This window comes from Lygodium microphyllum, chromosome 5 (assembly GCF_053477565.2).
Source record: "Lygodium microphyllum isolate KBCC chromosome 5, Lygodium_microphyllum_v1.1.10, whole genome shotgun sequence".
Taxonomy (NCBI): Eukaryota; Viridiplantae; Streptophyta; class Polypodiopsida; order Schizaeales; family Lygodiaceae; genus Lygodium; species Lygodium microphyllum.
The window spans coordinates 134742791-134758520 of NC_141139.1; the positions used below are offsets into that span (position 1 = coordinate 134742791).

At 44.4% G+C, this 15730-nt stretch overlaps 1 protein-coding gene across 1 annotated transcript; it reads right to left on the reverse strand.

The window, feature by feature from the left end:
• Positions 1 to 1393: 1393 nt before the first annotated feature.
• Positions 1394 to 14873, reverse strand: PEX4 (peroxin4). Its single transcript, XM_087678426.1, has 5 exons — positions 14674 to 14873; positions 2497 to 2616; positions 1993 to 2121; positions 1775 to 1904; positions 1394 to 1694 (listed from the first exon to the last, which is right to left on the reverse strand). The coding sequence occupies exons 1-5, from the start codon at positions 14674 to 14676 to the stop codon at positions 1603 to 1605; spliced, it is 474 nt and encodes a 157-aa protein (XP_087534552.1). The 5' UTR covers positions 14677 to 14873; the 3' UTR covers positions 1394 to 1602.
• Between the last annotated feature and the right edge of the window lie 857 nt (positions 14874 to 15730).

A 15730-nucleotide genomic window follows, 5' to 3' on the forward strand; every position in this document is an offset into this window, starting at 1 on the left:
ATGAGTATCTAAAAGAGAACCAAGGGGAGACCAATAATAGCCAGCATTAAGGGCATGAACTATTTGTGTAGCACAATGTGAAGCAATCATGCACTATTAATATCCGATAAACACACACTATGATAAAGGCATAAGGTGTGAAAATATGCACTCCTACTAATATCTAATAAACGCACATTATAATGTGGCATGCATAAGGTGTGAAAATGCACTCTCCTGTTAATATCTAATAAACGCACACTAATATAGCATAAGGTGTGAAATTGCACTCTCCTAGTTTATTCAACTCTCAAGCCATGAATGGCTAGGAATACACACATACTTTCATACTTCTTTCATAAAGATTTAATGGCTTTTATAAACTCATTCCCAACATTGTAACTTTGTAATTGTCGTATGCCTTGTTCTGATGATCAATGGATAAAATCTGAAAATATATTCTGTTAAGAGTACTTCCATGTTGCGTCAACTCAATGAGCACTTCAAATACTGTCAAAAGAGTATTTCCATGTTGCATCAACTCAATGAGTACTTCAGCTATTCTGTTAAGAGCATTTGCATGCTGCACCAACTCAATGAGTACTCAACAGTTCAAGACACATGCAACATCAATAAAATTGTGGAATGCTATTTTGCAGTGCAGGTATCAACAGCCAATAACAACAAATACTATCATAAAATATCACTTTTTTGGCTTGCCCCCATGATGCAAAAAAAGTTTCAGGCGCCAACACTGCAACTCACAAAATATCCCTGTTATATTCGCTTGGAGATGCTTTATCACTCTCTTTGTATGACAAGCATTCATTACAGCCCAAAATGCACCACAACCGCCTAGATGGCCCAAATTCACCATGTGGTGTTAAGTTCCCACATGTTACATCCTTATCAACCAGCAAGCAGTTACTGCATTACCATCAAAAGGTAATTTCTTGATGACCTGTTTTGGCATTTGAAGTTCTGAGCCTTGTTATATTCCAATGCATGAAAGTGTGCTCCATCTTGAACAATCAGCCTATCCCTTCGTAGTATTTGCATGCAAACACATGCATCTGTAATTGGACAACTGACAACTGATCCGAAAATCAGCTCCAGAGTCTGCTCATACACAAACTTGACTTACATTCAGGGTTTCCTAGGTGCTGCTCAAAGCTTCAAACCCCACTTGATGCATGTTGTTCCACTTTTTACAAATGTTAATCTCGGTGCATGGTAGTTTTTCACCTTGATACACCCAATCACCATACAAGCCTTTCCCACACAATCTGTTTTACTTAACGCACAATTTTGAATTTAACAGAACTTATCCCTTCAAAGCCAATGTCTCGAAGTTGGTCACTACTGACAAAGAACTCTGGCCACTAAATTTCCTGAGGATTTTGAATGTCAAATGGAAACACAATTGTGGCAAGTCATGTGCTGCATCTCAATTAATACAAAGTATCTACATAGGAAAGGTCTTTAAATCTTGTGACCAGAACTCATGTAAAGCTTTGCATATCTCATGATACAAACAGAAGTTAAAATTTGTGTACACACTGCTGAGACGCTTTACACAACTCCAAAAAAAACAGCAGACAAATACTTGGTGGCTTTTGAGACTTAGCGTGAAGCACCAGGCGTCGCAGCAAGACGAGTGTACATTCGAGCCATGGACCGGTATCCACGGTAATCACCAGACCTCAAGAGATTGCCTGAAATCACACATCTTGCTGTTTGTGAAGAACAAAGATGGACAAACTTGAACAGATTCTGACAAAAACATACTTCTTACCACAATCACAGTTCAATGGACTGTCCGCTTCAGGATGAGCCATAAGAGCGATTATTGCACGACAAACTGACTGGAGTGTCCAGGCTGGACTCCAAGCTGTCTTCAAAATGTCCAGGCAGATCTCTCCAGTCTAAAATGATGACAAGACAACAGAATATTACATGGGCGTGCACAGATTTTGCAGAGATATTGTTCTTTCAAAAATGCCCAATTCAGACCTTGAAATGCACATTTGGATGGAATATCTTTGTGACAAACCGGACTTGAGGAGGTACTAAAGGATACTGCTCAGGGACATTGATAGCCAACTGGAAAACACCCTCCTGATATGGGGTTTCTGCAGGGCCCTGAGCCAACATAAGATCTGTTTAGCTAGCAATCATAATTCACACATGTTATTAATATAGTCCACTGACAATATTTCAAAAATGGTTACCTAGACTTGAAAAAATAAGATCTGTCCAACTACAGTCATAAATTTTCAAGCATGGCTGGAGAAATACTAGTGAGTTTCTAAACTACAGCATATGCATGTCTACCGAATCAAAGATTCTGCAAAATCTATATTCACTTATGGTCTTTGTCCTCCTGTCCACAGATTCATCTCTCTAACATTACTACACAAATATAGGGACATAAAATGTGCGAATGGTGAACGAAAAGAGGAAAAGACATGGATCTGATACCCTGTCATGAGAGAGAGAAAGAGATCATGAGATCACCTTAATGTGTGCTGTCCATCTATAAATGTTAGTATCATCACAACTGAGCTGAATATCAGAATCTGTCCCTTTGTCCCTTTGCACTTCTTTGTACTCCTTAAAAAGCCTTGCCCGTGATGCCTACAACCAATCAAAAAAACTTATGAAAGTTTATTATCCAATAATAAATTTAAGATACCACCCAACACAAAAAGCAAAAAGAACAAAAACAATCATGCACGTGCACATGTACAAAATCCAGAAATGTATTTCAGATTGCATCTCTATTGTTCCATATATTGTCAATATCACAGGAATGTGTGGCCAGATTTGGGCTAAAAAAGACAATCAGGATCTTTGTTCCATATATTGTAAATATCACGTAAATAAGTGTGGCCAGATTTGGGTTAAAAAAGACAATCAGGATCTTTATTCAGTAGGAGTAAAGATCATGATCTTAGCAAGCCTTACACAAATTACATATTATCAATATACCAATGTATCATCAACACATTGCAGCTGTTAAATAATGCTCATGTATACATGCATTGAGCACATACACTTTTCTCTTTTTGGCAAAACCATTGCTTATTTACTATTGGAGTGCATATGACAAGCTCCTCCAGTGTAAGGAGAAGACCTCCCTTCCAATCTCCCTCTCTTGCAAGTGTGGGTGTGTGCAAGGAGCCATGCATGCATATAAATAGAAAGGCAAAGGTGCAAGGTTCATATGGTTCGTCTCTCCAACCCTTTCTAGACTCTATCACTATGCCTGGACCCTATAGTACAGTCTGCTGGTCATCAGGAGGAAAATGGGTGTCTTAAATCCAAAACAATATATGTTTCCTTTTTCAATCTATGATTATACTTCTAAGAGGGAGTCTTTCTCTTTTTGGTAAAACCATTGCTTATTTACTATTGGAGTGCATATGACAAGCTCCTCCAGTTTAAGGAGCAGAACTCCCTTCCAATCTCCCTCTCTTGCAAGTGTGGGTGTGTGCAAGGGGGCATGCATGCACATAAATAGAAAGGAAAAGGTGCAAGGTCTTTCTAGACTCTATCACTGTGCCTGGACCCTATAGAACAGTCTGCTGGTCATCAGGAGGAAAATGGGTGTCTCAAATCCAAAACAATATATGTTTCCTTTTTCAATCTATGATTCTATCACTGTGCTTGGACCCTATAGAACAGTCTGCTGATCATCAGGAGGAAAATGGGAGTCTTAAGACCAGCAGACTGTTCTATAGGGTTCAGGCACAGTGATAGAGTCTAGAAAGGCTTGGAGAGACGAAGCACATGAACCTTGCACCTTTGCCTTTCTATTTATGTGCATGCATGCCTCCTTGCACACACCCACACTTGCAAGAGAGGGAGATTGGAAGGAAGGTTAGCTCCTTACACTAGAGAAGCTTGTCATATGCACTCCAATAGTAAATAAGCAATTGTTTTACCAAAAAGAGAAGTGTATGTGCTCAATGCATGTATGCATTAGCATTATTTAACAGCCGCTTCTTCTAGAAAAAGGGCCAATGTAAATTTGTTTCTTAGCATTGAATATGAGGACCATGCCTGACTTCAGCCTTTGAACATTCTCGTATTCATGAAGCCTTTGAGCCATGCTCTGCTTCTCTGAATTATATTCAATTTTTGCCCTCTCAGTCTACCATTTATTCGCATTCTCCTATCCATTCACTTTTGTATTCAAGAACCATCATAATATAGAACGATCAGTCGATACTCCAATTGTCAAGGTGCTGCTGGTTCATAACCAGACCGGTCATCGTGTTGGTTGTACAAGGAGTGACAGCAGTGGTGAGTTCATCTCCCACAAGTTTTCTGAGTTTCTACAGCAGCATGGCATCTCTTGCCAACTCACCTCTACCAACTCCCCCTTGTCAAAAGATGACGTACCAGCGAGACAGTAGGGTTTGCACGGAGGAACACGGAGTGAACTCGGCAAACATGGAGAAGAGAAGAGAAGAGAAGAGAAGAGAAGAGAGAAGAAACTCTGATGAATGGAATGATGAAGTTCCGAATCATGGAGTGAATGTGATACAAGGGAACAAGGGTGCCGTAGCACAAGGAAGATGATGAAGACAGCCACGAACCACGAACCGCAATGTCCTCCTAAAGGGGTGTGAGGGTAGTGGAGAGGCTGGAGAGAAGAGGTGATGGACTGAATGAATCAATCGTGAGGAATGAATGAGAGAGTGGCCTATAAATAGGCATAGTCAGTCAGTCTAGGAGGGTGCCCCTTTTTGGGCTGCAAACCCTAAACGCAAAACCCAAAAACGCAAACTATGGATTAAGGGTGAAGGGTTTCTCAACACCCCCTCTCAGGCCAAAAAAGGGAAAGAAGAGAAGAGTGAGGTGAAGATGGAATGCTACATGCTAAAGAATGCCCATGCACTAGGTGCCACTTGGACAGTGTCCCTCGTGGGAAAATTGTTCATTTGCCCAAGCGCCCCAGTACAAAGATGATGAGAACATGCAATGCATGGAAGGAATGTGGGACTTTGTGTGGTACCGAGAACCATAAGGATATGCTCGTACTCAATCTCGGGAGGTAGCTCCATGCTAACCAAGTGACCAAGGCAAGAAGAGAAGAGGAGGAAGAAGATGTAGAGGATCCCTAAGATCCAAGATTTCCACCTGAAAGGGAACCTACAGTAAAGAACAATAGACATAGTGAACTGGAGAACCTGAAACTCCACCTCGGGAGAGAAGCCACTAGCTCCGTGCATCCATGCTGGAAGGAATATAGAGGCCTTGTCACCAAGTCACGGCTGAACCTCCGAGGTCCCGATCTAGGTGGTACCTGAAGATCCTGGGTATTAGTAGAAGAGATGACTGGTCGAAGACAGCCACCCCAAGAAAGTAGAGGATGGATGAAGAACTTCTCATATGGAGTAGGTTCCCCTCTGAGGTGGGAGGTGGAGGGGCCCCCGCTAAAGTCGAAGAAAAAGTAGATGCCCCCTCTGAGGGCAAAGAAATAACATCCCCCTCTGAAGTAGATAGGGAATCCAAAAACTCATGGATCACGAACTCCGAAATGTCTGATAACGAAGAAAGTGCTGCCAGTCGTGCCGAAGAAGGTATCTGGGGTGCCGAAGAGCTCCTAGAGGTAGCCTCTTGAACCTGAGTAGTCGAGGGTGGGGAAGGGTGGGGCTCAGAATGAGCAAGAGGTGGGCAACAGTCGTCTCTCAGTGAAGCGGATTGGGTAGCCGAAGAAGAGGAAGGAGTCAAGCAGCCACTGTCCCTTGAAGGAGCAGATAACAAGGAGAAGGTATCAAACAATCACTGTCTCTCGATGGAGCGATCTGCACATCCGTAGGGCGAGCGGGAGGGTTGTGCATCGGAATAAGGCTGAAGCGAGTGTGGGCGTGCGAGAAAGGAGTCCAGCTGGTGAATTTGCTGCACGTTATTGCTGCTCGAAGGGGAGGAAGGCTATGTTTTAGGCCTTCCACTGCAAATTTTACCTTTTCATCGCCTCCGGCGGCTAAAGAAGGAGAGGGAAGGAGAGGAAACAGCCCTACAAGGCTGTGTTTACACAGTCAAAGGGGGCTGATTTTGCATTTGTGCAAGCACTCCAGGTGAACATGTCTACAAAGACTGATTTGGAGTTCCAGGCGATCATGGATAGGAAGGTGCCTATTCTACCGGCTCTTCCATCAGATCAGAAGCTTGATGGTCACAATTACCGCATCTGGCGAGTGATGATATTGGCCATTCTAGAGTCTTATGATTTGGCAGAGCTTGTGATGGAGGAGATTAGCAGGCCCTCGGTAAGAGATGAGTCCAAACTCTCTTCCATTGCTCGTGCAGAGTTGACCAAGGCCTAGTCTCATTGGGACAAAATGAATGCCAGGATTCGTTCTTTTCTCTTTCTGTCTTGCATTACAGCCGTGATAGCTCACATCGAGCACTTGACAGTGGCGAGAGAGAGATGGCTGGAGCTCGACCAAATGTATAACCGGATGACCTTGATGAAGAGGGTTTCTTTGGAGGTGCAGATGCGGACCTTGTCCGTGAATAAGTCTTCTTCGCTTCAAAAACATATCAACAAGCTTTGACAACTTCAGATGTAGGTTCAAAATGCAAGGAAGCTTATTTCCTCCGAAGACCAACGATCACTTTGTTGTCCCAGTTACCGCCACGATTCAGTACCTTTTATTCCACTCTTATTGCATCACGGCGAGAGTCGACTCTTCGGTGGGAAGAGTTGGTTCCTATGGTCTTGGACCACAAGGAACAGTTGAAGGGACAAAATGCTTCCAAATCAAAGGCTTTGGTTGGTCAAGCCTCTCAAAAAAAGGAGGAGGACAACAAATCTAAGAAAGACAAGAAGGAATCGACTTGCCATATTTGTGGTAAGACCGGTCATTGGAAGAAGGATTGCCCTGACAAAGACAAGGACACCAAGAAGAAGGACACGAAGGATTCTGGAGCGGTGGTTGTACCCTCATCGGCTACTTTTCTACACTTAGCAGTCATTGAGGACTCTTCACCGAAGACTTCAGATGCTATGACGACAACTCCCTAGGCTCGAGAGTGGATCGTGGACAGTGGTGCCTCACGGCACATGACTCCTTCTCACGTTGGTGTTGCCCATTTGCGACCTTCGCATGGGCAAATTCTCATTGGAGACACCTCTTCTATATCTATTGCTACGCGAGGTGAGATGCAGCTAAGTCCAGATGGACGTGGTGGTACCCACACTTTCAAAGTATTGCATGCGCCAGGCTTAGGGTATCATTTGCTTTTGGTCCATAAGATTTGTTCTCTTGGCCTCTTGGTGGAGTTTGACAGTGATGCTATTCGAGTCCTTGATCGTGGATCGAGGAAGGTTCTCTCTGCAGGTTATGAGGAGAATGGCATCTACAAATTGAAGTCTTCTACAGCTCTTACCTCTCTTCTTCTTACTTCTCAAACACAGTCCGAGCTATGGCATGCTCGGTTTGGCCAGCTAAACTATGAGTACCTTCAGAAGGCGTCGCAAGGATCATTTGTCCAAGGTTTGCCGAACATAGTGGTGACCCATCAGCCATGCGTCTCCTGCATTTGTGGGAAACTGCATCAGGATGCAATTCCCAACAAAGCTTCGCAGCGGTCTACTTCACCTATGGAGCTTGTATCTACTGATCTTTGTGGCCTGATGAGGACCGAGTCCCTAAAGGGAAGCTTGTACTTCATGTTGATCATAGATGACTATAACAGGATGACATGGGCCTATTTCTTGACATTGAAGTCGGAGGCTTTCTCCCACTTCAAGGATTGGCTTCTCTTTGAGGAGAACCGATCTGACCAACAACTGAAGACCTTGCGTTCAAACAAGGGCGGTGAATTTATGTCTAATGAGTTTGCTCATTTGGAGCCAGAGCCTCTTGATGGAGATTCTTCTTCTGATTCAGAGTCTTCTCTTCCATCAGCCACCCCAATGGAGCATCCGCTTGTGGATGTTCTCGACTCTTCAGTAGATGGAGAGCGACAGGGAGAGGTCTGGCCTCCTCCTCATTGGGCCCGTGACACACTCCAAGATTCCAAGATCGAGGGGGTCCCTGAGGAATGGGAACCGTAGGATGGACCGCAGAGGTCACGGAGGAACCAGACACATTCTACGGAGCTTGTTTGCTCTAACTATTGTTTGATGACCCATGCTATGCAAGATCGAGAGCCCACTTCAGTGAAGGAAGCTTTGTAATCTAACCATTGGCGGAAGGCTATGGAAGTCAAGCTGGAGGCTATTGAGAGGAATGGCACTTGGTCTCTTGTGCCTCGTCCCTCTCACAAGAAGGTGATTGGCGTCAAGTGGGTCTTCAAGACCAAGTACCTTAGCGATGGTTCTTTGGACCAGCACAAGGCTCGCCTTGTTGCTTAAGGTTTTGCTCAATGCCCAAGCATTGACTTCCATGATACTTTTACCCCCACTGCTCGTATGGCGACTAGTCGAGCTATTCTTGCCTTGGCTGGCCATAGGAGATGGTTTTGCCCCCACTGCTCGTATGGCGACTATTTGAGTTGTTTTTGCCTTGGCTGGCCATAGGAGACGGTCTGTCTATCAATTGGATGTGAAGTCGTCCTTTCTCGATGGTGACTTGCAGGAGTAGATCTATGTTGAGCAACCTCCCGGCTTTGGATCCTCGAATGGAAAAGGTTACAAGTTGAAGAAGGCCTTGTATGGCCTCAAGCAGACACCACGCATGGAACGAGAAGATTAACTCATTTCTTCACTCAAAGTTGGGATATCGGCGCTCCAAGGCCGATCTGCAACTTTATGTGCACACTTTCGTGGCTGGTCGTATGTTGTTTGTGTTGTATGTTGATGATTTGATTCTGACAAGGGATCATGCACAGAAGGTCCAAGAGACCAAGATAGCTTTACATCAGACGTTCGAGATGACGGATTTGGGGCTTCTCATTTCTTTTTGGGTCACGAGATTTATCAGTCTCAGAGGGGGATTTTCATCTCTCAGCAGAGATACATTCAGGAGCTCTTGGTGACTTTTGAGATGGAGACTTGTCGGACCCTTTCTACCCCTATGGATCCGAACTGGAAGGCCACTTCACACTCACATTCTCCCTTGACAAATGTTCTCGCTACCGTCAGTTGATTGGATCCTTAATTTGGCTACTCAACACTCGCGTTGATCTTTGTTTTGTTGTGGGTCTTTTGGCGGGATTCATGAGTGAACCCAAACAGGTGCATTGGCAGGCTGCCCTGTGGATTCTTCGGTACTTGCGGGGGACCTCTAACTTAGAGATTTCTTATCTAGTAGGTACAGATGCTTCCGATCTTGTTCTTGCATGTTGGAGCGACTCGGATTGGGTTGGCGATGTGGACCACTAGCGGTCTACTATAGGCTACTGTTTTACCTTGGGTACAGGTGTTATCTCATGGAGTAGCAAGAAGCAGCCCACGGTAGCCCTTTCTTCTACTAAGGCGGAGTATCGAGCCGCATCTTCCACCACATGTGAGGTTGTGTGACTTTGGAGATTGTTTGAGGAGCTTGGATACCCCCAGACTCGTCTTGTTTGAGGAGCTTGGATACCCCCAAACTCGTCCTACTCTTCTGCGATGCGACAATGAGAGTTGCATTGCCTTGGTACGGAATCCTGTATTCCATGCCCGGACGAAGCACATTGAGATCTAGTATCACTTCATTCGGGAGAGACTCCTGGATGGGACCCTTGATGTGGAGTACTGCAAGACGAAGGATAATCTTGCAAATTTGTTCACGAAGGCGCTCCCCAGGCTCTTCTTCGGAGACATGCCAGATCCCTCAGTCTTTTGACCTGTTCAGGCTCTGAGAGGGGGTGTTAGAGAGTCATTTCCTAGACAGCGCAGAGTGCCACGTCAGCAGGCAGCACAGTCGGACCGGCAGGAGCAGTCGGACTGTTTTATGCAGCCAACCTGTTTTTTATCATTTTTGTGGCATTTTTCCACTGCTATTTATAGCAGTTTCAGTCCAGCATTTTGATCACATTCTGACCTGACATCTGACAGAGACGGCCTGCTGAGACTGATCGCGTGCGGGCTGATGGAGATTGAGGTCCTCAAGGCGAAGACACACAGAGATATTTTCTCTGCACCTGTGCATAAGTCAAATGCTTTCACATATTTTTTTGCTTGGGTGCTGCTGATTCATAACCAGATTGGTCGTTGTGTTGGTTGCATGAGGAGTGATAGCCGTGGTGAGTTCATCTCCCGCGAGTTTTCTAAGTTTCTATAGAAGCATGGCATCTCCGACCAGCTCACCTCTACCAACTCCCCTTCTCAGAATGGAGTCGTAGAGCGTAGGAACCGAACAATCATGGAAATGGCTCACTCTACACTATTCACAGCAAAGCTCCCTGAGTGTCTTTGGGTCGAGGCTAGCATGGCATCTCCTGCGAGCTCACCTCTACTAACTCCCCTTCTCAGAATGGAGTCGTAGAGCATAGGAACCGGACAGTCATGGAAATGGCACACTCTATGCTATTCGCAGCAAAGCTCCCTGAATGCCTTTGGGTCGAGGCTGTTAACACTTCGATGTACATCCTCAACCAGTGCCCAACTGCGGCTCTTCCTCAGAACACCTTGTATGAGGCATTTTTTGGCTCTTGGCCTGTTATTTCCCACTTCAGAGTCTTCGGGTGTCATGCTACACACACACACCTGATGAGAAGATAGGAAAGCTCACTCCTCGAGTTGATCTCCTTATTTTTATAGGATATTCCTCTAAAGCGAAAGCCTATCATTTGTTTGATCCTCGAACAAACAAGGTGATTGTTAGGCACGATGTCGTCTTTGACGAGAGAGATATCGTGCAGTCTTCTGCACTGGGCTCCAATCCAATTCCTTCTGCCACATCATCAGAGATCGTGCCTACTGAGCCTGATCTACTTCTCGCTCTTGACATTTCCACAGATTCTTCCGCTCCCAGGCCCCTCCTAGAGACCGGTTACCTCATTGGTACCAGCAGACCATGCGAAATTTAAGGATCCTACCACTAGATTCCACTCCGGAGGGACCTAGAAGATCTGCCCAGCTTGCTCTTCAAGCATTATTTGCGTTGCTATTTAAAGCTGATTATATAGCACATTCTGAGCCGGATACATGGCAGGAGGCTCTTCAACACCCTCAATGGTGAGAGACCATGGAGAAGGAGCTAGAGAGTATTGACCGAAATGAGACTTGGACATTGGTAGATCGTCCGAGCCACAAGAAAGTCATCGGGACAAAGTGGATTTTAGGACCAAGCTAAAAAGTTGATGGGACTTTAGACAAGTACAAGGCTCGCCTTGTCGTGCAAGGGTTTCAACAAAAGCATGGCATTGATTATGAAGAGACCTTTGCCCCTACTACACAATTGACTTCCTTTCGGTTGCTACTCGCTCTGACCACTCACCACGGTTAGCCGACATCAAATAGATGTCAAGAGTGCCTTCCTGAACAGTTTCTTGGAGGAGGAAGTCTATGTGGAGCAGCCACTGGGGTTTCCTTTAGGGAACCCTAGGAATAAGGTATTCCGCTTGCATACAACTCTTTATAGGCTGAAGCAAGCACCGTGGTCTTGGTTCCATAGGATGGATGAGTTCTTGCAGACTCAGGATACCATTCCACCCCTTATGACACGAACTTATATGTTCGATCTACTGCAAAGAGGATTAGCTATATCCTACTATACATTGATGACTTACTCATCACAGGCTCAAATTCTACTGCCATAGCGGAAATCAAGGCTAAGTCTCTCCCGTTTGGGACACGGATACTCACTAGGATGAAAACTGATTTGAAACCCTCACTTAATGCTTAATCTATCAAACCTAAAAAGCCCTAAAAAAAACAAAAAAACAAAAAAAAGTCCATAACTGAATCCATCCATCTTTGTAGGGTTTGGTAGGCCACTGCGCAGCCAACGTGCACCCTTTGTCCGATGCCCTATCCTCTCTGGGGTGATCAGTTGGGCTCCCTTGGTAAGACAACCATCGCCTCTATAGTCCTAGTAGGCCACTGGGAAGCCGACGCGCACCCTTTGTCCGATGCTCTAGTTGCTTTGGGATGGGACGCCTTGGGATAAAAGATAAACAAAGAAAGGGCTTGGCTAGCCTCTATTCTTGTGGCACCGATGTTGGGCCTGAGAGGGTGTTGGGCTAAAAATGCATTAGCTTTACTTAAACAGTCCCAAATCATACTTAATTAATAAAAAAACCTTGTTTACTTGAAAGAAACGTGATCCTAGAGTTTCTGTGTCCCATAAGCACAAACCCACTTAGGAGGGTCCAAACTTTCTATAAATACATATGTTGCCCTCCATTCAGCCCTTAATCTCGTTTTTGCAAATTTCAAGTGTTTCAGCTTGCTGCCCACACCCCATTCGCAGAGGATATCTCAGTCGAAGCTGTCCATTGCTGTCTCCTTCAGTTGGCATCTGATTTCCAACCCTCTTCATGTAGTTTGGAGCTGATTCCAACTAGGTGACTGTTGTTCCTGTGCAAACCTGCTGGCGTATAGCGTACCACGTCATCACAGTCTTGCAGCCTCCGTTTTTAGTCTCTCTCCTGCAGTCTGCATTTTTAGTCTTCCTCTTTCCTGCATGCTATCCTACCTGTGTTTTTAGTCTTTCTCTCTACTACAATCTGCATTTTTAGTATTTCTCTCCTACAGGCTGTCTTGGCTGCGTTTTTAGTCTTTCTCTCTCCTCAATGTTGTCTGCATTAGATCCAGCTTCTCACTGCTGCGTTTACTAGTGTTCGACATCCGGAGACTACCTTGCAGCGACTCGAGATCCGTTCAGAGTACGACATACTCTCCAACTCATTACCCCTGCCCTAATCCTTGAGATACAGGAGTTCAAAGTTCAATATTCATTCACCGCATAGTGTGTTTGCTACATGAGCATCATATATTCAATAGTCATATCACTTCATTCATTCACTGTGTTCATTGTCTTTGAGCTACCCTAACCTTAACTGTGTTCTTTTATCAGTCTGTGCTTTGTCGTACGATTTTTGTTTATGTTTCTGTGTTAGGGTAGTCTTTACATACTTCTCCTAGCACCATTGTTGGACCTGAGAGGGTGTGTTAAGCTAAAAATGCATTAGCTTCACTTAAACAGCCCCAAAACATGTTTAATTAAGAAAAAAACCTTGTTTATATAAAAAGAAATGCCTTCCTAGAGTGTTTGTATCCCATAAGCACAAGCCCACATAGGCGGACCCAAATTTTCTATAAATAGGTATGCTACCCTCCATTTAGCCTTAATCTCGTTTTTGCAAATTTCAGGTATTTCGGCTTGCTACCCACACCTCGAGCGCGGAGGATATCGCAGTCCAAGCTGATCATTGCTATCTACAACAATCTGACGCCTATTTCCAACCTACCATACACTGTTCGGAGTTGATTTCAACATGTTGACTACTACTGCTGTTTTTTCCAACTTTTTTGTCTTTCTCTCTCTTGCAACTTGAGTTTATTATTTTCTCTCTCCTACAGCCAACGTTGATAGTCTCTCTCCTCACCTGCGTTTTTAGTCTTTCTCTCTCCTACACTGCCGTTTGCATCGGATTCAACCTTCCTTAGCTGCGTTTGCTGGTGTTCGACATCCAGAGGCTACCTTGCTACGATTCAAGATCTGTTTAGAGTACGACACGCTCTCTAGCTCATTACCCCTTCCCTGATCCTTGAGATACAAGAGTTCAAGGTACAATATTCATTCACTACATAGTGTGCTTGCTACATAAGCATTGTATATTCAATAGTCATATCACTTCATTCATTCTCTGTGCTCATTGTCTTTGAGTTATCCTAACCCTAACTATGTTCTTCTATCAGTCTATGCTTTTTCGTACGGTGTTATTTGTGCTTCTGTGTTAGGATATTTCTTCACACAAGCTACTTCCAACAACTAGACCATCAAATGGATCCAAAGTAAAGGGTACGCAATAACCTCCATGTGATCTCCTGGTGGCAATATCACCAACTCAACCTAAGTCCAATTAGCCATGTGAAGTAATGTCTCAATTGAAATGAATGCCAAGGATGTAGTATCTATGAGAGATTGAATTACTTGTATAAAAGTCTAACAATGAGTTATGTGAGGAGAGGTGGAAAACTCAGCCAAAAAATTAACTGAAAATGAAATCTTCAGCCTTGGGACCCAAACCTTCATTCCAAATACTTACACCCTAGTCATGTGAGGAGAGATGGAAAACTGAGCCAGAGAGTTAATTGAAAATGAAATCTTCAGCCTTGGGAACCTTCATCCCAAATACTTACACGCTAGTTAAAAAGCAATCTATGGCGACACTCACTTCACACGGCACAGACATGCTAGATCCAAACTAAAGGCCAATCCGCCATGGTACCATCAGCACAGTCATAGATAAAACTGTGCTGCAAGGGGACGAATCAGTTTGCGTACTCGTGCAACTAAACCCATACACTATGCAGATCCATCCACATGATGTAAGCATTGAACAAAAAGCGGGCGCCGCCGGGAACCTGTACTGTTCAGATCGATACACACGGTATAAATAACGCTGACAATGAGGCGATCCAGGCCAACAAGAGTGTTACGATCGTTTACCACATCCATGGATATACGATCTCATAAGGAGAGACGCCATCCAGACAAGGCGCTAGAAAAAGGCCTCAATTCAAAACTATCACGCAGAAGCAACAGAAGAAGAGGACTGTGTTGTTTTCCGGGCTCATACCATTTTCTTGCCTGAGACGGTGTTGTCCTCTCGCGATCAGACTGTTTTTCCACTGTTGGAGGCGAAGGATCTGTGTTTCTACCTCAAGGGCAGCAATTCTCGTAACTCGCTTAGATGATGTAGGAAATGCCTGCTCTTCGCTTAAGCCTTTCCTACCGACTTTGTGTTGCTTAGACTAAATGCTTAAATGATCGCTTTTCCCACTTCTAAGTCTTTCACAGATATCATCTATACTATTAGTTAAGGAGAGGTGGGGGACGGGTGCCACATGGCAGGCCCCCACCTCCCCCACAAGAAGAAAAAGAGAATGCCGGAGCGGGTGCCACGCGTCCAACACCCACCTCCGGCCACAAAAATCACGTCCGCCCCGACGTTGGCGAGTCTAGGCACGGAGCACCTAGTCAGCTCTTTAAGCAACGATTTCATAGTTGTGGACCTATCAAAAAGAATCATACTTTTGTAGAGCCACATGGCCCTAATGACAATAGCCCTAATTACAAACCATAGTTGATAACTAACTTCATTGAGGTGAGCCCTACCAGCAAGCAATGCCTGCTCCTAGTTGAGCACCTTGTGTAAACTAGCCTTATACATAAGACTTGTAAGAAATTTCTAGCACTTCTTTGTCTCTCTGCAATCACGTATTAGATGTTTGATTGACTCTTCTTGCCTTTTGCAAAATAAACACATGGGTGCAACCTTCATGAACTTGATGTGATCCTTTGTCAGGATATTTCTCACTGAGACCCTCCATCGCATCAAGTAACTTGAACAACAATGTTCTAGCCCAAAGCCTTTTGAAGCGTCTCTTCCAAACTTTCAATGGACATCTTGATTCTAGTTTTCTCCATCCCCTCCAATGCTTTTAGTATCCACAAACTATTCATCGAGTTAAAATCTCAATGCTTCTTGAGGGCAAGTGTGCCACATTATCCTCTTGATTTTATCAAAATTTTAGATCATTGTCTCCACTAAGATTATGTGTAGTAGGCTACTCCTCTTTGCCTTTTAGAAATAATTCAGCTTCATGTAGGGTGAAGGGGCCAATAAAGTAGCG

Excerpts from the sequence above, each read along its gene's own strand:
- PEX4 (XM_087678426.1), bottom strand. Across the intron at positions 2,122-2,496 it reads GATGGACAGCACACATTAAG|GGCCCTGCAGAAACCCCATA; the intron begins GTGATCTCATGA and ends ATGTTGGCTCAG. Across the intron at positions 1,905-1,992 it reads ATCCAAATGTGCATTTCAAG|ACTGGAGAGATCTGCCTGGA; the intron begins GTCTGAATTGGG and ends TCATCATTTTAG.